This window comes from Vicugna pacos, chromosome 20 (assembly GCF_048564905.1).
Source record: "Vicugna pacos chromosome 20, VicPac4, whole genome shotgun sequence".
NCBI lineage: Eukaryota > Metazoa > Chordata > Mammalia > Artiodactyla > Camelidae > Vicugna > Vicugna pacos.
The window spans coordinates 5,909,106-5,932,618 of record NC_133006.1 but is presented as its reverse complement, the minus strand read 5'-3'; the positions used below and the strand labels follow the sequence as shown (position 1 = coordinate 5,932,618).

Here is a 23,513-nt window from a genome sequence, read left to right as displayed (position 1 = left end):
ACAGCCGTTAAGTGCTAAGTGCTGTGAGTCCACATCAGTTTATAGGGTTGCTGAAGAACTAAAGGGCAGTGAGTTTAGTGATCTTGTGTACTCTGCCAGTTGGTTGAATTGTGGAAGAGTCTACAAAACTTACTGTACTGTTGCTAACACCAGTTCAAGATTTTCTTGCAACAACAGAAATGCTAGCCAGATATTAACAGTCAAAGGGAAATGGCAGTTTGCTTAGTCCCCAGTACCACATGGCGTGTGAATGAATGGTGTAAATTTGAAGCTCCAAGGAAGGGAAAATGCCTGCTTGCGCTACCTAGACAAGTACTAGGATTTACTTTGAAACTGAAACTTTAAAAAATAAAAATCAGAATAATTTTACATTTTTCTAATACGAATCAGTGTGCATAGGATTTTAACTGTTTTGACATTGTTATATAAATTTACTATAAAAACCACAAGAAAATTTTGGAAAATGTTTCATTTATTGATAAATTTAGAGTTGCTTTTCAGTTTACTCAGTAACTCTAAATTCAGTCTTAACAAGACTGAGCGTCGACACAAGATTTATTGGATTTACTTAACTTGGACAAAGGTATTTCCAAACTGATGTGCTTTTGCTCTGAAGGCAAATCAATTTAAAAAATGAGTAGGGTTTTTTTTTGGTGTGGATTTAAACAATAAAGGAAATTATTTTCTTTCAGTTGTTGGCAAACTTAACTGTGTTTGGAACAATTTGGATATATGAATCTACTTTTTTCAAATGTAAATTTTATGAAATTTATGTACACATCAAGTACTTGTGATGAAAAAGGCACTGAGATGAATCCAGATAAGCTTTAAGTATAAAACACATGTAGCATGTAAATTGTTCACATTTACAACTATATTGATAACGTGAAGAAATATTATGGGTTAATTGAGTTAAATAAAATATTAAAGTTAATGTCATCTATTTATTTTAACTTTAGAATTACATATAAGGCTTATATCATAGTTCTGATGCCCAGTACTGCTCTGTATGATGTTACTGTCAAATCTGGGTTTCTCTAATCCAGACCTCACTCTTGACTTCAGGATCCATAGTCACCTGCCTTGTCATTTTCACAGGTTGTCCCATAGGTGTCCCAGCCTGCCTATGTCCAAAGCTGAACTTAGTCCCTCACCATGTCTGTTTTGGAGAATGGCACAACTGTCCATCTTGTTTCTCAAACTAGAACCTCAGAAGATATTTGAAACCTTTTCGTCATCTTCTTGCCTTCTCTCTTTCACCTTTTAAGTATCTCTGAATCTATATTTTCCTCATTGTCACCACTGCAGTTATCTTAGTCCAAGCCCTTGTTTTTCTTGCATAGGGTAACATAACATAATAACTTCCCAACAAGTCTCCCTACCGTCACCCTTGCCCCTTCCTAATCCGTACTTCACAGTAACTCAGGACTGGCCATTCCGAAAACCACATTTATTCTTACAACTTTTATTGGTCAAGAAGACATTCAGACTCGTCTCCAGCCATACCACCCTGAACGCACCCCATCTCGTCTGATCTCAGAAGAAGACATTCAAACTCAGATAACAGAAAACCCTGGTTAAATCAGTTAGATGGACTTATCTTGAATGACAGGAAACCTGGAGAAGGCTGCAGGCTTTCCTCGAGTAGCTCGATGGCGTCATTGCTGAGTTATCCGGGATGCTTTGGGCCTTTCCCGGAGGGTTGCAGGATGGCTGGTTTTACACATGCTGGGTTTCAGGCTAGAAGGCAAGGGGAGGAGCAAGCCCTGAATATCAGGTAATCAAAAGCTTCGCGGAAGACTTTTCAAGTAGATTTGCATTTACTGGCCAGAGCTATATCAGCCCGGCCATCCCTCATTGCAACAGAGGCTCAGAGGCTGATCCTTCACCTCTCCTAGCGTCTATAGTAAAGCTAGGCAAGGGAGAGAGGGGACAGGATGGTGGGTTAGCCAGTCTGCGAGGCGTGCCCTGTTTCTCCCCTCCTGAAAGTCCTTCGCTACTTCCCCACTTTCTTCAGGATAGTAAAGTTCAACCTTTCTGGTCCTCTTAATAATAGTTCAGTTTGTTTTGTCTTTCCCCCCTACTAGGTAGTGAGTTTCCTGAAAAGAATCTGTACCTGGTTATTAGCAGTGTCTAGCACATGGTAGAGGCTCAGTAAACGCTTGCTTAGTATTTAAAGTTTACTATATCAGTTCATTTTTATGACTTGTTTACATCTCTAAATATTCCTGTTTTTCAGTGAACTAACGGAAAGAAGATAACTTTTCAGTTTTTAATTTCAGATATGTAGTTGTGCCTTAATTAACATTTCCTGTTTGCTCTGAAGATATATTGAGATACTCTTAAAATGAGTTGGAAATATTTCCTGTTTAAAATTGAAGAGATGTCCATGGTTTGGACAGAATTTTCAAGATTTTTATATTTAGCATTAAAACAATTGCAGTTGATAACGTGGAAAATAACACATTTTATACCCAATTTACTTTATAATTGATACTGGTCTCTGATTCTATTGCTTAAATTTGTATTTCAGTTTACAAACACATTGATGCCGAGTGATATTTATTTGTCATGAGTTAATGAGGAGGGTCAGCAACAGTCTTAATATGTAATTTATGTGTTTATCCACATTAGGGGAAAATGGTGCACTTTGGTAATCTTAAAATTTTAAGAAGTGGTGCAGTTTTGATGGAAAAGCATGAGAAATTATAAATAGGCCAGTATAAAAGACCATTTTTCTTGTTAATTTATTTAAAATAAAGCAAAAGTTATAACTGTTGACTGAAATAAATGTGCAGCGTAAAAGTTGAGAGTTACGGTTTATTTGGCAGGACTCCAGCCAGGATGACAGCCTCTCAGATTGCTCTGAGGGGCTGCTCCGAAGAGCTAGGGGAGGAGCAGGATATACAGGAGCTTTACAACAAAGACCAGGTAGTTGGAACAAAAAAGATTACTTGTTATCTAAAGAAAACCTCAGTTAAAGAATTTAGTGCTTTTCTATGTATGGGAGGAAGCAAACATTTGGGCCCATTGAATTCATCCCTTTGACAAGCACCTAGCTACCTAGGGCCAGTATCCTGTCCTTTCTTATTCTGAGTCCCCTCAGGGGGCACCACTGCGAGTGGCTGCAGAGGCTGGGCTGCAGGCTTGTCTTCACTGGGGGGTGGCGGCAGCCGCTGATGACTTGATGGCTTCAGCCTTCTTTGTTTACTGATATGGTTTGCAGTATTTTTCGTTCACGGAACATTGTTTTGTCATATGTGCTAGACACATGACCACTAGAGCATAAAACAGTGGGGGCCGTGGTATAGGGAAATATATGGTGGCAATGTTTCTATGTGTTCTACATGATGTGGTACAATGTTAACTAAGTAGAAAGATAAGTATGCTGTAATGCTTAGAGCAATTTTTAAAAGAATGCAGAGAGGTATAACTAAAAAATAAAAATAAAATGGACTTTTAAAATATTTTTTAAACAGGAAAAGGTACAGAAGAAGCAAAACAAGACAAACAAAACTATTACAATTATTGATTTAAATATAGCCATAGCAATAATTGCATTAATTACTAATGGTCTAAACACACCAATTAATATGGCAGAGATTACCAAAATGAAAAAATAGCAGGACTCAACAATATCTGTCCACAAGAAACAGAGTTTAGATATAAAATCACAGGTTGAAGGTAAATGGATGGGGAAATGTACTTTGCTCTATTCCTCCTGCTGTGTACAACTAAAACCCCTGAACATTATGTATAAACATAAGAAAATGGAAAGATGGAGAGAAGGCAGACCAGCTAGGGACCTTAGAACTCATAGAATGACAGAGTGGTGAGTTCCCTGAATTTTCTGTTTGCCTCATATATCTCAGGCTTGGAACTGAAGAAGCTGGCAACCTGTAAATGCTAATGGATGCAGACAGAAAAAGCCTGCCCTCTGTGATCAAAGGATCAGGAAAGGGCAGGCTAGCAAGACAGAAAACATTATTTTATACACTAACCTCGCTACTTCAGCCCGATACAACAGAAGACACCGTAGCTTCACCCAAACCACCAGAGGCCAAGTGAGGAGCCTGGACTTCCATCTCTGCCGGCTTCTAATGAGGTACCACTGACCTGCAGCCCACCCCACGGGGGTGGTGTCCGAGGAGGCCTACTGGAGAGTCATGACTTTGACCTTTGCTCAGCATTAAGGAGCCCCATCCCCTTCACGTGCTAACAGAAGCTAACTAGGCAGCCTGGGCTTCCTCACTCCCTGGGAGTAACGAGGCAACAAACAGCATCCCCCTTTTTGCTCCTGAAGTGTGACTGAGGAAACCAAATGAGCAGGAAGTTTATGATCTAGAGTCTCCTAGTATGATAACCAATATGTCTATGTCGGTTTCAATAAACAGTCAGTGTCATTGCTAGAACCAGGAATATCTTGAATAAAAAAAGACAACCAATAGATACCAACCTTGAGTTGACATAGATGTCTGACAGAGATTTCAAAGCAGCTGTCAAGTGCTTCAATAAGCAATTAAGAACATGCTTGAAACAGATGAAAACACAGAATTTTTCAGCACAGAAATAGAAGTCTCAGCAGAGAGCGAGGAACCAAATGGAAATTTTAGTAATGAAAAACACAATAACTCAAATAAAAATCTCAGCGGATTGACTCAACAGAAGAGGAAGGAATCAGTGAACTTGAAGATAAAAACAATCGAAATCGCGCAATCTGAACAACAGAGGAAATAGACTGGGGGGAAAAGAAAGAACCCAGCCAGCCTCAGGGGCCTGGGAGGCTGTAACAGATGATCTAATCTTCATGTGGTGAGAGGGCCAGGAGGGGAGGGCAGAGGGCAGGGCTGAAAAAGTATATGAAGAAACATGGTCTGAAAACTTCCCCCATTGAGCAAAGACAAACCTCAATTCAGGAAGCTGGGTGAATTTTCAACAGGATAAATCCACAGAAATCCAGACCAACATATGTCAGAGTCAAACTTTGGAAAGCTAAAGACAAAAATCTTGAAAGACCTTATATATAGAGGAAAATAATTTGAATGGCAGAAGCGGCCACAAGGAAGTGGCACAAGGTTTTTCAAATACTGAAAGAACTATCAACACAGAGTACTGAATCTGGTGAAAATTTCCTTCAGGGATGAAGGAGAAATCAAAACATTCTCACGTGAAGGAAAACAGAAAATTTGTCGTCAACAGACCAATGCTGAATGAATAGTTAAAGGAAGTTCTGTAAACAAATGATTAAGGGAGGAATCTTGGAACATCATGCAGGAAGAAAACATATTATATATTATATATGTTCATGTATAACTGAAAAATTGTGCTGAACACTGGAATTTGACACAACATTGTAAAATTATTATAAATCAATAAAAAATTTTTAAAAAATGAAGGAAGAAAATACAGTAAATAAAAAATAAGGGTAAGCGTGAAGCAGTATTGTGTTATTTGGAAGTGGACTCAGATTTGTTGTAAATGTATGTTGCAAACACTAGAGAAACCACGTAAATTTTTTAAAAGTGTAGTTGATATATTAAGAGAGGAGATAAAATAGAATATATAAAATGCTCAGTTAAAACCGGAAAAAGCAGGAAAAGCATGAAAAACAAAACACACACACACAAAAGAAAAGAACAAGGTAACACAGAAGTTACAAATCTAGTAAATATACTAATTAAAAGAGACTATTGAGTAGATTTTTTAATTTTTTAATTAAGTTTTTAAACAAGATCCAACTATGTGTTGTCTACAAGAAGTACATAGGTATAAATCTTACAAAATGTGTAAGATGTATATGAGGAAAACTAAAATTCTAATAAAAAAATCAAAGAAGATCTAAGTAAATGGAGGGATATTCTAGGTTCATGGATAGCAAGCCTCAATTAAGGTATCTGTTATTCCAATTTAATTTATAAATTCAATACAATCCTGATCAAAATTCCAGCAAGTTATTTTTTGGGTATCAGCAGACTGAGTCTCAAGTTTATATGGAGAGGCAGAGACTCAGAATAGCCAACACAGTTTTAAAGAAAAAGAACAAAGTTGGAGGCGTGACTCTATCCAACTTCATGACTTATTTTAAAGCAACAGTTTTGTATTGGCAATAGAGTAGACAAATAGATCAACAGAACAGAATGCAGAACCCAGAAACAGACCCACAAACATGTAATTTACTGACCTTTGACACAGGAGCAGAAGCAATTCAATGGGAGAAGGGTAGTCTTTTCAGCAGGTGGTGCTGAAACAAACAAACGTCTACATGCACAAAAAGCCTGTGGTACATTTACAGCATCAAATACTCAGCAATAAAAGGGAACAAACTATTGCTCCTTAAAACAACTTAGATGAATCTCTAGAAAATCATTCTGAGTGAAAAAAGTCAATCTCAGATGATTACATATTGTATGATTCCATTTGCATAACATTCTTGAAGTGACAAAATCCTTAAAATGGAGAGCAGATTAGTGGTTGCCAGGGGTTAAGGAGGTGGTGTGAATGGGAGGGAAGTGAGTGTGACTATAACAGGGCAACGTTAGGGGTCTTGTGGTGGAAATATTGTACATCTTGACTGTATCTCTCAGTATCCTGGTAGTGAAACTGTACTGTAGTTTTGCAGGATTCACCAAGGTGGGTCTGAGAAGATGCATGATTATCCCTGGGTAGTGAACTCCTTACAACCACATGTGATTCTACAATTATCTCAAAAGAAAAATTTATATTAAAAAAAATCCTAACCTAGACATGCTTAATGAGTTAATCAAATACAGCACCGCCCAGTAGTACACTGTTTTGTTTTGTTTTTTTCTTCTCTTAAGTTGGCTAACTCAACAGAAACCTTGGTGTAATTATACTTCTCTACCTCTATGTATTCTTTTTGGTGAGGAGGCAGGCTATTTTCCTAGAGTCCTTATAAGCAAAGCAATGTATACTAAAAGTCATCAGAATTTTACAAATTTTAATGTGTCCAAAAGTCTAGCAACCCTTGTCCCTTGCTCTGTGATAGACTGCACCCTCCACCCAACACTGAGTCCAAAGTAGCTGGCAGTGGTCCAGTGCTGAAGGGGTAACTTAGAGGCGATCTGTTTTTGCACACAGTGACACCGAGGTTTCCAGAGGTTAAGTGAATTGCCAGGCATAACTTTGTAATGTGCTTTTCTATAACACAGCAGTAACAGGAAGTGATTTAGAGTGTCTTCTAACATGGTTGATGGCAATTTGCTTTTTATTTTTGACAGCTTACAGAGGTTTCTTTCAAATTATTAACCGTTTGCTAATAATACAGATTAATTTTTCAACTATTGTCAAATTTGAGGAACCCTCTATTGAGTTTCTTTGAAATCTGAGCTGTAAGACTTCAGTGCATTTTGAATTTTCTACGGAGGGAATGCTCTTAAATATTCTTTAAACTGACCACATTCAGCATACTTCTAGAAGACATCCCAAACCCAGATGGCCAGCCACCACGTAATAATTATACATGGAAGAGGTTGCAGAACACAAAAATAAGTCCCAGTCAGTTCTTAACAAAATCTTAGAAACACCCACCGCCACTTCGTGGTTAGAGCAGAAGGAGAAAGAGCAAACGAGGTGCAGCTGAAGTGGAAAGAGACAGCGCTTTTAACAGATGATGGTTGAAATGTCTCATTTTTCCCAATTTTATAAAAACGTATAAACGTGAAGATATTTCTAGGGCCCCTTATTTGGAAGGTATCCATGCAAGTCAACTATTAACTTCACACTAATTCTACCACTGACCTAGTTCATTGGGTTTACCTGAGTTTTAAATGGGGTAAGGCAGGCTTGGAGATTTTCCAGAAACTTAACAAGCAATCAATCAATGTTACTGGAAGAAAGATGGGATTGTTGAAAATTTTTTAAAGATGGTGGTTATGAATGAGCGTACTGGGGGATTTATTTCACCTCGTGCTTTAAAATTTCTGTAATAAAATTTTTAAAGTCACTTGTGACAAAAATACATTTAAAATATTTTACAGTTTTCTCTGCTGAAATTTCTCTGAATAAATTATACAGTTCTCAATTCACCTCATAAATAATGGTTATTAACAATTTGTATATTTAAGCAAAAAAAATTGTAGTAGATAGAAAAATAACATTCCAGCTATTGAAAGTATTATAAAACAATGCCACAAATTTGCCCTGTTTTTAAAAATTTGGTTTCTTTATGGGTAGTACAGGTACCCGAAACAAAAGCACCTTCAGTTGTCACTCTGACCTTGGACCTTGTGGGTGGCCCTGCAGCCTCCCTGGCAGTGATCACAGAGACAGGTGCGGGGATGGCTGGGGACCCTGGGACATCGCAGGGCTGTTCTGGTGGAGCGCGAGCTCGCTGAAGAAGCTGCGTGTGGATTCCTCCCTCAACACCAGTGATGCATCATACCAGAGAATTTCTAGCAGACGGATAAGCATCAAGTGTGTTTCCATTGGAAATACGCATTTCCCCGTCCCCAAATAAAACAGGTGTCTTTTTTTAAGTTACATTCCTGCCTCAAACCAAATTCCAGAAAAAAGTTAAAAATGGAAAAGATAGTAAAGATAGTTAAAGATAGTAAAGAACTAAAATTGAAGCTGTAAAAGAAAAGTAAACAATGAATATTTTTATGTTCTCTGAAGGGAAAGGACTTTCTAAGTCTACAGTTAGTTCAGCAAAAGTGTCAAAGAAAAATTTACTGACGTCCGAGCTCCTGCCTGTGTGTTCTGTGGCCGTCCTAGGTAGCACTGAGAGGTTCACCCTGTGTGCTCAGCGTTTATTTGTTCCCTGACAGCGTTTTTCTGTGACGGTCTTTCATGCATCTGTCAGTTTGCAGCTCTTTTCTGCACTTTTTTAATGTTATCCTTTTGTTTATTTTTTTAATTGACGTATCATCGATTTACACTGTGTGTTAGTTTCTGGTGTACAGCATAGTGATTCAGTTATACGTGTATATTCTTTTTCGGATTCTTTTTCATTACAGGTTATCACAAGCTGTTGAAGATAAGTCCCTGTGCTCTACAGTAGGACCTTGTTGTTTATCTATTCCATATATTGTAGTTTGTATCTGCAAATCCCAAACTCCTAGCTTATCCCTCCTCCCCCATTCCTCTCTGGTCACTGTAAGTTTGCTTTCCTGATTGCCTGTTTTTTAAAAAGAAGGTTTTTCTGGGTCCAGCTCTCTGTAGCTGGGTCCCGAGTGGTGGGCAGGCCCTCTGCGGGCACAGACACCACTGACTGGCTGCTGTGGCTCGTCTGGGACAGTGTTGTGTAGCCCTGTTCCCTCAGGCCATCTGACCACGCCGAGTCTGGAGGGACTTCTGGCCCTGACCCTGCATCCCAGGTGCAGCAGCAGCGGCGGCGGCGGCGGCGGCGGCGGCAGCAGCGTCCAGAGGACACAGCCCTGCACCCCCAGGCGCGCCTGCTCCTCAGGGAGTGTGTTTTTGCAGGATCTCTCTGAGATCCGCTGCTGGGAGCCCTCCAGGTGCCCCCGTGCCTTTTCTCTCTGCACCCCGACCTCGTGACGAGTGCTGAGGCCGGCTAACCTCACTCTCAGTGCTTAGAGCCACAGCTTCTGGCCTTTGCATTTCTGGAGGAGTTTCTCCTTCTCAGGAGGTGCACTTCGCTGGTACTTTCTGAGACGGGCCACTCAGGAAGCCCCCTGGACATTCTCTTTGCATTTGCTGTTTAATTTTAATTGTGTTTCTTTGGGGTTTGGCAGAGGTTTTTTGGTTTCCTATTGGCTGAGAAAGTGGGGCACTTAAAAAAAATCTGTATTTGTTTAGTTGTTTCTAACTTTTTCTTGTTGTTTTGTCTGCTTTCTTAGGAAGGGAGAAAGATGGCGAGGTCATCAGTGTTTATAGCAGAGTTATGTCCAGTGTTGCTATTGGAAAGCCCAGTGCAACTCCGATTCTCCTTTTATCTAGAACCTGTCTCCTCGCACTCCTTGGGGCTCTTTTAATCTTCTTTTTCTCTGATGTACTAGTGTTGGATGAAAATATGCCTGTTGTTTATCTTTTAAAATTTATTTCAATCAAAATCCCAGCAAGCTTTGTAGATTTAGACAAGATTATTCTAAAATTTATATGGAAAGGCAAAGGAACCAGAGTAGCTAAAACTGTTCTGAAAAAGAAGAATAAAGTGAGGATAGTCAGTCTATTTGATTTAAAGACTTGTTACATAGCTGTAGTAATCAAGATTGTGTGGTATTGGTGGACAGACAGACATAGATTCGTGGAACAGAACAGAAACTGCAGAAATTAGACTCATAAATACTTCCAGCTGTTTTTTGACAGAAGAGTAAATTAAAAAAAAAAAGAGGGAAACTAGGTTTTTCAACAAATACTGCTGGAGCAAGTGGGCATCAATGGTCCAGAAAAATGAACCTCAATCTAAACCTCACACCGTATAGAGAATTAACTCAAAATGAATCATGAACTGAAAGGTAAAACGTGAAACTTAAATCTTTTAGAAAAAAACATAGGATAAATTCTCTGGGCTCTTAAGCTGGCGACAAGGGTTCTTAGCGTTGACACCAAAAGCATGATCCATAAAAGGAAAAACTGATAAACTGGACTTCCTCAAAATTAAAAATTTTGCTCTGTGAAATCCATTGTTGGGAGAACGAAAGACAAGCTACAGACTGAGAAAATATTTACAGACCACATATGTGATGAGGGACTAAATATCTACAATATATAAAGAGCTCTCAAACTCAATAATAAAAAAATTTCAGTTAGAAAATTGGCAAAAGACACGAAGAGACATTTCTCGACACACAGAATATACAGGCGGCAAGCTCATAAAAAGGTGGTCAATATCGTCACTGGCAGGAAAATAAAAGTTAAACCTACAATGTAACATCACTACAGTCTTATCAGAACGGTTAAAATAAAAATAATGGCAAATGTTGGTAAGATTGTGGAGAAAACTTTATCACTCATACATCAATGGTGGGAACGTAAAATGGTACAGCCATAGTCTGGGAAATGGGAGGAAGAGGAGGAATTGGGTGAAGGTGGTCCAAAGGTACAAACTTCCAGTTATAAATAAGTATTAAGGATGTAATTATGTACCACATGGTAAATATAATTCACACTACCATATGTTATATATGAAAGTTGAGAGAGTTAATCCTAAGAGTTCTCATCACAAGGAAATTTTTTCTCTATTTAATTTTGTATCTATATGAGATGATAGATGTTCACTAAGCTCGCTGTGATCATCATCTCATGATGTACGGAAGTCAGATCTTGATGCTCTACACCTTAAACACATACAGGGCTGTACGTCAATTATGTCTCAATGTAACTGGAAAAGTTAACACGCTAAACAGTAAGATCCAAGAATTGACCTCTTGGGCATTCAAGAAATGAAAACTTACGTTCACATTTATTTTAATGGAGTGGGGGATTGAAGCCAGGACCTTGTGCATGCTAAGCATGCGCTCTACCGCTGAGCTATACCCTCCCCTACCCCACAGAACATTTCTTGAAATGATAAAATTAAAGAAATGGAGATCAGATTAGTGGTTGCCAGGGGTTCAGGAGGAGGAGGCGCTGGGAGGTATGACTATAACAGGGCAACAGTGAGAAATCCTTATGAGGACAGAATGTTCAGTGACTGCATCTCTCTCAGCATCCTGGTTGTGGTACTGCACTATAGTTTTTCCAGGTGTTACCACTGGGGGAAACTGGGAAAGGGTATATACAGTGTCTCGTTCTTTCTTGTTTGAAACAGCTTTATTGTGAAATAATTCACACACCAAACAAGCCATTTAAAGTGTAGAATTAAATGTTTTTTAGTATATTCACAGATACGCACAACTATCACCACAGTTAATTTTAGATGATAACATTTTATCCATACACCCCTCTTCCCAGATATAAGCAATCACTAAGCTACATTAATTTCTCTGTAGATGTTTCTATTGTAGATGTTTAATATGAATGGAATCATATAATTCACGGTATTTTTGTGACTACCTTCTTTCACTTAGCGTAATGTTTGAAGGCTCATCTGTCTTGTATCAGCACTTCATTCATTTTATGGATGAGTGATATTCAATTGCACATAAATATATTACATTTTATTTATCCATTCATCAAGTGGTGAATATTTGGTTTGCTTTCACCTATTGGCTACTATGAATAATGCTGCTATAAAACTTCTTGGACATGTTTTTTGTATGAACATATGTTTTCACTTCTCATGGGTGTATATCCAGGAGTGGAATTGCTGGGTCATGTGGTAACTCATGTTTAGTGATTTGAGGAATTGCCACACAACGTTCCAAAGTGGCTGCAAAATTTTACATTCCCCCAGCAGTGTATGAGGGTTACTGTTTCTCCACATCCTTGTCAAGTCTTGTTACCTGACTTTTTGATCTTAGCCATCCTAGTGGGTGTGATGTGGTATCTCATCCTGGTTTTGATTCACACTTACCTAATGACTAATGATGTCAAGTATATTTTTTGTAATAGAGAAGAACAAATCTGACTGCATATTAGATCTGTTCCTTTGGCTTTAACCCCGTGCCCTGTTTTCTAGGCTTAGTTTTGCTAGCTCTGCACTCATGTAAAGATAGTTAAGTTCCAGAATAGAGAATAACATTTGTTTTGTTGGAGGTTTTGCAGAAGCACTGTGACCTGGCCCCACATGGACAGCTGCTGGAACAAAAAATTCCTACACCAACAAGTTTGCAACAATCAACCACACCCCCTCTCCTTTTTTTTGTATTCAAGGAGGCTGTATTCTGATTGGGGGAGGATGGTTCTCCAAGACAGTCTGCCATCCTCTTAGTCTGCCAGCTTTCCGAATAAACTCACTATTCCTGGTCCCAACACCTCATCTCTGGATTTATTGGCCTGTCAGGTGGTGAGCAGAACGAGTCTGGACTCGGTAATAGTACTGCTACCCAGAGAAAGTTACTATTAGTGCTCAGGTAGGTTTCCTATTTCAGGCATGGTTTGCTTGGTGGTTTGATGTGGTTCTGGTCATATCTATATCTATGTGTATATCTTGCATTTAAAAAAATATGCTTTTAGAAATTTTAGCTAAACATTAAATGGAGATAAAAACACTCTATAGTCTTATGTTGATAGAGCATGTGCCAAATTTTAACCATTCCATTCCCAGTCATTAGACTTTTAGATGTTTTACAATTTCTGCTATTACAAATAAATCTGTGGTAAGTTACATTTTGCATGATGCTTTTCCTACAGATTAAATTATGTCCTCAGGATAAATCCTTGCAATGACAAGGTTTGAAGGGTATGAGTTTATTTAGGCTCTTGTTTTCCAAGAGTTTTACCCATTAACTTCTTACCTGCAAAAGATTAAATGTTCCACTGAACTTTCACCAGCACATTAGGAGAATCTTAGATATTGCCTAGATATTTTAAAGTTTCAGAAATACTTACTTTACATATAGCTTTTGAGGAAGACAACAGGCAGGTCTCTCATTCTTAACTTGCCTCTACAGTTCTCAAAATTACCAAGTAGAAAACAGCTGAAGTCATAAGCACTGGTGGAAATACAGGAAATATCCAATATTAAGCAATAATTACTACCAGTATAGATAATAGGTTATTGGATGTTGGGCATGTATGCAGACAAGCAAAAACAGGCAGTTAAGATTTAAAAGAATTTCCCGACTTCTTTCTGAAACCTTTACTGACCATTGATGTGTAAAAAAAAAAGTGGGGTTTTTTGGTAAGGCAGTTAAATAAAAAAAAAATATTTCATAGACTTTCTGAGTATGAACACTGAAAAAGTCAACTATCCTATTTTTACTAAGGTAATAGCTGAGAATATCTGTAAAAAGTACGTTGTATTATCAGGATCAAGGGCTCACCGGTTAAGTTGGCGAGGCCTCGGCATCCTGTCCCACTGGGTCCAGGACTCTCCAGCCTCTCCAGCTTTCTTCGGGTCAACCTGGAGACGAGCGCTGGGCCTCAATTTCCTTCCTCAGGCCTATTAACACATGCTCTGAGCGGAGACCGAAGACGCAGGACAGGTGAGTAATGGAAGGACACCTCGGATATCTGTCCTGATCCTAGAATTCTTTCAGCTAAACATCCACATTTCCAGCCCTAGGAGGAAAATGGAAACTGATGAATTAGTCTCCATCATCTGCCTTAGGGCTAAATGAGAAATTACTGCGCTTCGCTTACACAACGAAACTCAACTCCAAGCTCCCCACCCCATCCTCGTCTCCGCCCTTCACTATGAAAGAGGACCCAACACGCCCACCACGGGCGAGCGGCAGTGACGTCAGCCTCAAGAGGCGCATGCGCTGTGCTTTGGGTCCCTTTCTGCGCTTTTCCACCTACGGGCCGGACGGTCTCGGTGCGGCCGGAACTACAGTTCCCAGCGGCCCGTGCGGGGCGGTCTCGGTGCAGCTGGAACTACAGTTCCCAGGGCCCGCGCGGCGGGGGCGGGAGGCCGGACTGTGTGAGGGAGGCCAGGGCACAGCGGGCCGAGCGGCCCGCTCCTCCTCGGGAAGCGGTTTGCAGCTCTTTCCGCCCGCGGCGTCGGCGGCGTCGGCGGCTCGGCGCGCACGCGGGGGCGGGTCAAGGCGGCGTGCGGCGGGCTGGGCGGGTGGGCAGGTGGCGGCGGCGGCAGCAGCGGCACTGGTGCTGTCAGGCAGGCTGTCGGGGAGATGGGCGACCCGGGGCCGGAGGTGAGTAGCGGGCGTCGTGCGGGGTCCGAGGGCGGTGCTGGGCCGCGCGTCCCAGGCCGGGGGCCTTGGGGCCGGGGGCCTCCGGGCCAGGGCCCCGCAGCAACAATGGCCGCGCCGGCCCGGCCCGGCCCGGCTCTTGGGGGCGGCCGCTCGGCCCTGGCGGGGCGTTCCGAGGCCGGGGTGCCCTTCGGAGGGGCGTGCGCTCCTGGTCGAGGCGCGGGGCTCGAAGGGGTCACTGCAGCCCACGTAGGCGGAGGCGCAGCCCGACTCCATCCAGGTCTGTTCGTTCGCAGGCGGGCCCGAGGGGACCTGTGCTCGTCAGGTCTCCTCGAGAGCTCTCCTTGTCGGTTCCTTTTTGAAAAACCTCTTCCTGCGAGGCGGGGCTCTACAGATAAGCGTGTTTTGGCTTCCTTTTGTAGGTGATAGAGTCTGTCCCTCCTGCTGGGCCTGAGGCATCCGAGTCCACGGCGGATGAAAATGAAGATGACATTCAGTTTGTGAGTGTAAGTAGTGGCGATATTCGGGTTTTCCCGAGTCCCAGACTGTGTGTGGTAAGCCGTTCTGTGATTATACCTCACCTGTTCATTGAATGTCCAGAAGACACGTGTGAACGTCTGATAGGGACTAGATCTCTTGGAGCGTGGCGAAGGATTAGGGAATTTGCCAGAGGGGTCCCTGAGCAACCACAGTGGCCGTGACAAAGACTGTGGCCTGCAGTATGAGTGGTACTCTGAGCCACGCTTCCCCGCTTCACTTAGAGCCATCTGATGCTTGATGCACGCACAGTTCTGGTCTCCTAAGACCGTGTTTTGAAGTGGGGCAAGAGCGTCTTGTATACGATGGCATCCAGGTTAGGGAGAAGGCACGGCTGGTGATGAGGAAGGAGGTCGAAAACCAGAAGGGCTGCAGGAAGCCCAGATCTGAGCACAGGTGTCAACATAACATGAAGGCAGGTAGCCTGAGGACCTACTTCCCTCACCTTTGAGGTCATGGCTCCACAGTACAGCAGTGATGTTCACAGTGGAGGGCCTGCATCACCAGAAGCATGGTGTGTCCTTGAGCGGTTATTTCCTTTGGGACAGTGATTCTCAGGCATTACTAAGTGGAAGCTTGCGGATTCCTGATCCCACTCCAGACCTGTGGAATCAGCATTCGGAGGTGGAGCCTAGGGATCTTCATTTGGGCACAGATGCAGGAGTATATGAATCTCTGGACGCACTTTGTAAAGCATTGGCTCCAGAAACCCTAGTGGATGCTCTGATCGGTTTCGGTACAATTTCCACCTAGACTTGTTGAAGTTTTACAAAGGCCCTGCTTAAAGTGGTATCTTAGTATCTTAGTTAGCTAGAGAATATTCCTACTGTAAACTACTCTGAGTCCTGTAGTTAGCTGAGGTTTGCTGTTCAAGGTGTATAATCTTTAATAGACGGATGTGTATTTGTGTTTGTTGGTTTTTGGACAGTTTTAAAAGACTGGTTATTAAGCAGTGTCCTCTCTGCACCACAGCATGAGCCATTGTGGTGACCCAGTGTTGTGTTGTGTGTTAGTGGGTTTGTTTTGGTGTCTTCACAAGATAATTTCTTGACTTTCTTCACCTTTGCCCATGCTTATGGTACTCTGTCCTTTTCATTTTTAATTTTTAAGATTTTTGGTGGTAGAAAAATTGTATCCTGCTCCCTCCATTACTGTGAATTCAAGTACGTTTGGCTCTTCAGGACAAATATTTCAGATTCTCTCTGAATATTGGTATATTTGTGAATGGAGAATATTTACCTTAATATTTTGTGGGTATCGACGTAAGAGTGACACACTTTATGAACTATGGGCCTTACTTTGAGAATCACAGATGGAATCTACGAAAATAAGATTCAAAAAATTTATGTATTTTTGGTACTCTGGAATGAAGAGTTATAGGGTCACTTGTGAGTAGTAAGCTTGTGTTAGACTGAAGTTTAAGAATATCGTTTTAATTTAAATATTATTTTTAACGTAGAGAATCTTTTTTTCATCAGACATAAAAAATACAGTGTATCCATCTTTGTGTCTTATATTTATCTCTGTTTCCGAATACAGATTCAAAGGTTTGGTAGTTCCAAATGGAGACATGAATTATATGTATTAGATGCAGTTACAATACTACAAGAAAGCTATTGAAAACATTTCTTCTGCCTTTTCAGTGATAACACTTCAGTGACAATAATAGCTTAGTTCTATTTAAAATTCATTAGAGACAGAATCTTCTACTTTTCTCTGTAACCCAATCTTAATCCTTGATTCCTCTGGTTAATGTTTGTTCAGTAAAGTAGTAGATAGTTCTCTGCTTCAGATTTCTTCAGATGCAAAAAGAATATTGTGATATTACTTCTTGAATACTCTGGTGTGGATTTCCTGGTTCGCTTTTAGTCAGATTTTCCCATCTTTAATCCACATGGTGGCTCAGCAGTCTTTCTGTGGTTTGGAAAATGTCACGTTCGAAACTAAACATAGCATGCTGAGGGGAAGGAAGTTCATAGATGTGGAGGTGCAAAAATGAGCCGCTTCATTTAAATTTTATTGAAATATACATACAGAGAACTGCACAGTTCATCAGGGTACTTACTGTTTTATTTTTGCAAAATGATACACATGTGTAAATAGCACTTCAATAAAGAGACAGTGTTACTGGAAAGACTTCATTTGTATGTTTTGCTCTAGTTTTCTGTTTAATTTAGTAATGTGGTCCCTTATTCAGCCCCCATCCTTATTCTCTGCAGTCTTTGCAGCTACAGATATGTTAATTTACCCTCAGAAAATTGTTTTAGCTAAGAGATAATGACATTCTTCCCAGTGCTACTCTAGATAAAAAAGTATAAAAACTGCTGACGCAGCCTGTCATAATCTCACTGTAACAGCACACGAGATTGAGGCTTCAGTCAAGATTGTTGGTACAATGTGGAATCATTGAACATGTGAAAATAGTGAAGGAAATCAAGGTATAGTTTCATAAATTACATGAGATGCACACAGTCAAGTGATAATACTTTTAACTGCATAAGTGGGTCATGGACAAATGAGGGTGTGTATCTTTTGGCTCAGTATCTTGGGGCCAGTTAGCTCAGTAAATAAAAATAATGTTGGCGCTCATAATATGTGTAGTCGTGAGTTAAGTACCTTAGAGCCACAGAGATGAATTGGAAATACATCCTACCCATAAGTGTCAGTATTTCAGTGTGAGAGATGAGATAGCGTGAGAACTCTGTAAATAGTTCTAGCAGATAGTAGAATGTTCTTTTATCAAAAGTACATGGTGCTCTTAAGAAAAAAAATGTGTAGTTTACAGTTGTATGTTACTTTTGCATAGGTAGCATTTAGTGTTTGTGTGCATTTAAAAGGGTATTTTGAGAAGAAATGAGGAAAGTCATCAAAACAGAAAAGCAGAGAGGATTATGTTGAGTTCTGGAGGATACTTTTTTTTTAAGTGGGAGAGGGAAGGATGGGCCAGATAGTATAGACTTTGAATTGTGACTCAATTTGAACTTAAAGCAGGCATTTGGGAATTTTTTGACATTTTTAAATTGGGCAGGACAGCATAAACTCTGTCCTAACTTTGTGAGAAAAAAAACCCCCCATGAATTAGAGTTTTAGATTAGATTTTTGTCTGTGCTCAAATTCATTTTCTTTGTTTTAGACTAGGGTAAACTACTTTTTCTGTAGACCATATTTTAGTGTATTGACATCACTTCCCAATTAGTAGGTAATTGGTGTTTTGGCTTTGACTATCAGAATCAGTTTTCTAATAATGAGAATGAAAGTTTTTTATTTCATTGAAAATATTTTGAAAAACTTAGGATATCAATTCAAGTGTGTTCTAAACTGTTTTGCGGGGGCCTACACTCCTGGCCCTAACTTGTGTGTCCTTGGAGTAGAATCTTTTGATTTTGTTACTGGTGCAGAGCAGTTGAGAATGATCATTGGGTGACGGATGCAGCAGATTTAAATAAGATACTTTGTAATTGGAGGACCACATGCATTTATACTTTTTAAGGATATAAGCAGTCATAAACGTAGTAAGAGATTACGTTTTCTTGATATTTGTATATTACTTTTTGGTGAGAATTAATAACTTACTTTTTGGTCAGTGTTATGAGTTATTCAGAGTTGGGGATAGTAGCAGATAGTCTTTTTTCTCATACTGAAGGAAGAGAAAGTATCTTATCTCAGAAATTAGGAAATAAACATTGGCTTAAAAATAGTACGTATGCTTTGAACTGCCTCAGAATTACAGTGACCATACGACCAATTATGCCATTAGTGAACCAGGAGCACCTCACTTAGTTTTCTCGATTGTTAAATGGTGTAATAGAAAGGTAATTGTGAGGATTAAATGAGATGACATACTGAAAAGTTTAGCACCATGCCTTACGGGACTCAATGACAAGTGTTACTGATGAGGGTAAAATAAATGGAGTACCAGAGTGTTTTGATTCCTTAAGTTCATTATGGTGGAAGTTTGTCCATTATCCACTGTGAAAATTAGCTCAACTGTAGAGTGTTTGTTTATAAGTAATATTTTCCTTTGGGTTATTTAATCTTTTGTTATTTTTCCATTCAGCCTCTCTGCCTTTTTAGGTCTCAAACACATGCTGTCTTCTACCATTCTATACTTATAACTCCATAATTGTTTGTTGAGTGAATGAATAAATACTCTAAGTGACCCCTGCTTTTTCTAATTTATGGATTTCCTATCCTGATCCTTTTTATTCTTCTCTCTTAATTAACGTGAACCGTAAGTTGTCATCGTTCCGCAGTTCAGAAGGGCTACGTGTTGGTGTAATGGTTGCCCCCAGCAGGAAGTTTCTAGTAGTTGTCTCTCGCTTGTTCCCACTCCTGCTTTTTCTGTTTCTGCAGCTACTTGTTAATCTTACCCGTGACCGTTCCTTATGGTGTTTTTTCCTGCCCATTCTACTTTTTGCTTTGTGCTCTCTTATCTTCTTTCATCTCCCTTTCCTCTACCTACTCTCTGTTCATGGGAGCTCTGCTTCAGCCTGTGTATTCCTGGTAACTTGGGGACTTTGTTCGTGTGCTATTTCAGTGGGTATGTAACAAAAGTTCCTAATATATGTTTCTTGGAAAGAGCAAGCTATTATATTTTTATCTCCTCTGCTACCTTCCTGGATTGAATGTATGATCTTGACAATCTTAATACAAGTGGTAGGTTTTAGTCTTAAAGTAGGTGATTCATCTCTGTTGACCATGCATTGGAGAATATCTGTCCCTCTATCCTCTATTTTTCCAGTCTTAAAATTTTTCATTTTTAAGCTCAGGCATTAGTCCTAATTACTTTATTACATGATCCCTGCACAGAAGTTTTGCTCTCTGGTTTTATCTTGGTGGCTAAATCACTGCCTGCAGAGAAGGCACTTTGCTGGTCTGAGAGCGGCTGTGGCCCAGGGGAGAAACAAGCTGTCTTTGAGACTGGACACTCCTTCTCCGGAAGGGGATCTTTAGCTAGAGCTCAGCTTCTGTCCCCTGACCCCAGGGTCTTTTTCTGTTAGTATTTCCACTAAATGTATATCACTATGGCTTGGCAACAGCCATCTTTCCCCATCCTAGGAAATCTTTCCCTCAGCCGTATTCTCCCGCTATGTTCCTTTCTCTTGTTCTCAACGTATTAGAATTTTTTAAAGAATAATTTTTACTTTTGGCTCTTACTGCCTCATTTTCTACTTAATTTTTTAGAGCCTGACTGCTGTGCTCACTACTTTCCTGAAGATTGCCTTCTCAGAGACATTTTAAAATCTCCTTGTTGCTAAATTCAGTGGCAGCTTTTCAATGCTCAGTGCTTTTGGCCACATTTAGCATTGACAGCTTTTCATTAAGGTTTTCTTTTTCTTCAGCTTCTTTGAATTTATGCATTCCTGATTCTTCTTAGATTTCTGATTACCTGTTTAGCCCTTCTTCCTGAATCCTGAAATTCTGTCTTTTCAAGAGCCTCCTTGAATCTCTTCTTTCCCCTCTTTGCTGTCTTCCTTGGCAAGATCACAGTTTGAGTGTAGTTCTGGAGTTAATAGTGTTCTCTGAGGAGAGTTGTCCTCAGCGATGGCTGTGTTTAGGTCTCTTGTGCCTTAGAGAATGGGCCTTAGGAGGTGGTCCAGGGAGCAGCTTTCAAATCTCCATTTCCAGTTGTGTCTGTGGATCCAGATTACAGGCCTGCACGTCCAGCTGGCTGCAGGTTTCTCTGTGTGCCACTGGCACGTCAACCCGTCACGTCCAGAAGAACGTCAGCTTTCTGTTTCTGTGTTCCAAATTTACAGTGATGGCATCAGTATTCCTCAGTCACCCAAGCTTGAAATTTTAGGGACCACTCAGACTCCTTGTTACTGATGGGTATTTTTTACAGCCAGTCATGGTGGGCTTTGTTTCCGTTTTACCTGTGTGCTCTCTTGTACGAGCACCACGCCGACGCTCTTCTCTTTGCCATGACTGCTGCTTCAGTTCTGCGTCCCTGTGTCCCTGGACTGATTAATCACCCTGCTTTCCCTGCTCTCCGCACTTCTCTGTGTGATTCATCGCCTTAAAGGAAGCTCTCATGATATTATTCCCATCTTACTGGTTATTGGTCCCTTTTGCCTATAGAATAAAATCTAGGCTTTCAAGCTTAGCATCCAAGGCCTGGCCTATGGTGGAGTCAGTGTGGACGGAGGGAAAGTTTGGAGAAGAACCAGGTTTGATGTTTGACTCTGTAGGGGTGGGAGATGCAGCCCAGCTGCAATTCAGAGAACTGCACGTGTTTGAGCTTGGATGTCTGAGAGACACCACTGATACCCGTCCCATTTGAAAAGCATTGGCTCGTGGTATCTGTGTCTTTGTATGTAGCGCTATTCCTGTATTAAACATCCTCTTCCCAGGGTGTTGACACAGTCCTAACACCTCACTGGGGCTTAGGCTCTTCCAGGTCCTGTCATGTTGAGTGTTTTCCTCTGCATTTGTTCCCACCTGTAAGGCTGAAGGAGGAATAATAAAATGGCCACATTTAGGCTAATAGATGGCTTATTCTTATGCTTGCCCTGAAAATGTTCAACTGACCTGCCTGATCGGTTGCTACTCACAGTTCCAGGCCCATCGTTAAAACTAAAGCTATTAATCTTACTGTTTCTACTTCAGTCCAGTATCAGAAGCTATAATCATGCTTGGTCTCTGAGTTGATCTCCAGGGAGAAGGTCACAGAACAGTAACCTTACAAAGTAGCCTAAATACCAAGAAGACCGCTCCTTGAGTGCTTATGAGATAAAGAGATCGAAAAGGCGACAACTGGCTTCCTTAGAGCTGGTCGCCTGGAGGCATCATGATGCCTCTCTAAGTCTTTTGATGAGAAAATGATTCTGTTGACTGTTACCGATGCTTTATTGTTTGAGCTATGGCTCTGTAACCACCCACCCCATCCCCAAGGTGGTCTCCAGTTGTGAAGGCACCAGCCTGCTGTGAGTCCCCTTTGCCCGGCACAGTAGTAAAGCTGCCTCTTTCCTTCTAAGCTCCAAGACCTGATCTCTGAGTTACTTGGCTTGTCAGGGACGGGGGTGATCTTTTGGCAGCAAGGCTTCCTCTTCAGAGGAATTCTTGCCAGTCACAACATCAACAGGAAGGATTGTTTTAAGTGCTGGGTTAGTTGAATAACTCTTCGTGATTTGTTAATTCGTCCGTTCTTTCATAGGAAGGACCTTTAAGGCCTGTCCTTGAATACATCGATCTGGTCAGCAGTGATGATGAAGAGCCGAGCACCTCTCGCAGTGATGTAAGTACATTACGTGTGATTTGCATTTCCTCACTTCTGGCATTTAAGCAGCACTCTCGGAAGAGAGTTATCAAGTCAACAATGGCTGTGTTTACACCTGTTGTGCTTTAAAGAATGGCCCATTGCTGTTAGGATGGGCCGGAAGATGTGGTCTCAGGGTCCTTTGCCCTGGAGCTCTCCTACTCCCAGTTTTGTTACTCTACCTTGAGTGAGGATGTGAAAGGGCTAGTGACACAGGAAAGTTCTAAGCCTTGGAGGTATCATCTTGATAAAAGGGAAATAGGATAAAAACTGCAGGCTTTTTGGCTCCTTTCTCCTTTCCTGTCTCTCCTCAGGTGCCCTGCAGAACTGGGTCCTTTTCTCCCAGAACCATGGGGCCACAGAAAATTGGTTTTATCTTGGAAGAAAGCTAATGCGAAGATCTTGTAGGAAATGGAATGCGGGGAAGGGTTATGGGTCATTCGGGCGTCCTTCCTTTTCACCCTCTCCATCCCCACATATTTGGAGTCTTCTTTCTTACCTGTGATTTGTTGGCTGTGGGTTGGACTCTTAAACTAATACTTCCCTCACTCTGAGGTCCAGGGTAGCCGAACCCTTTGTAGCAATCTTGTTTTTCATTTGTCTTGGGCCAGGTTTCTATTAATGGTGGCTCTGCGTACCAGGTGGCCAGAAAACTTCCTGCCCTATGATACAACGATTTGAGACTTGGACTTGAAATAAAAATGCCTAGGTTTTCGTCTCTACTTTACTCCTTATGCATTCTGTGAATTTGGGTAAATTAAGTAGCCTTTTAGCCTCAGTTTCTTTATCACATAAGAATGACACCTACCTCACAGGGTTGTTGTGAGGCTGGAATGAGGTAGCAGGTATATACGTGAGCTCCTTGAAAACTACAAACCATAAAGCAGAACCATGCAACTGAAACGTTTTGTTCTTCAAAAACGAATTTGAAAAGCGAATCAGAGAATTTTTAAAGGGTCTTAAAACTGCAGTGGGGGACTTTTAGAAACTTTTTTCCTCTCGATGGAACTTTTTCCATGTTCTCTGCCCTTATTAAGGTCTCCTTG

The 23,513-nt window shown here is 40.9% G+C and overlaps 1 protein-coding gene and 1 long non-coding RNA gene across 5 annotated transcripts in view; one reads left to right on the top strand and one right to left on the bottom strand.

Annotated features, from left to right (window-relative positions):
* Positions 1-13,808: 13,808 nt before the first annotated feature.
* On the bottom strand, positions 13,809-14,212 carry LOC140687663 (uncharacterized). Its single transcript, XR_012062084.1, has 2 exons — positions 14,167-14,212; positions 13,809-14,085 (listed from the first exon to the last, which is right to left on the bottom strand). It is a non-coding gene; the product is annotated as an uncharacterized lncRNA (long non-coding RNA).
* Positions 14,213-14,600: 388 nt separating this feature from the next.
* The window catches only part of ZNF451 (zinc finger protein 451), a 72,601-nt gene continuing 63,688 nt past the window's right edge, over positions 14,601-23,513 (top strand). For all 4 annotated transcript variants that reach the window (XM_072944756.1, XM_072944755.1, XM_072944754.1 and 1 more), the window contains exons 1-3: positions 14,601-14,675; positions 15,095-15,178; positions 22,366-22,446. In XM_072944756.1, the coding sequence (XP_072800857.1) occupies positions 14,655-14,675; positions 15,095-15,178; positions 22,366-22,446 (186 nt within the window). In that variant the 5' untranslated portion in view covers positions 14,601-14,654. The remainder of the gene's footprint in view (positions 14,676-15,094; positions 15,179-22,365; positions 22,447-23,513) is intronic.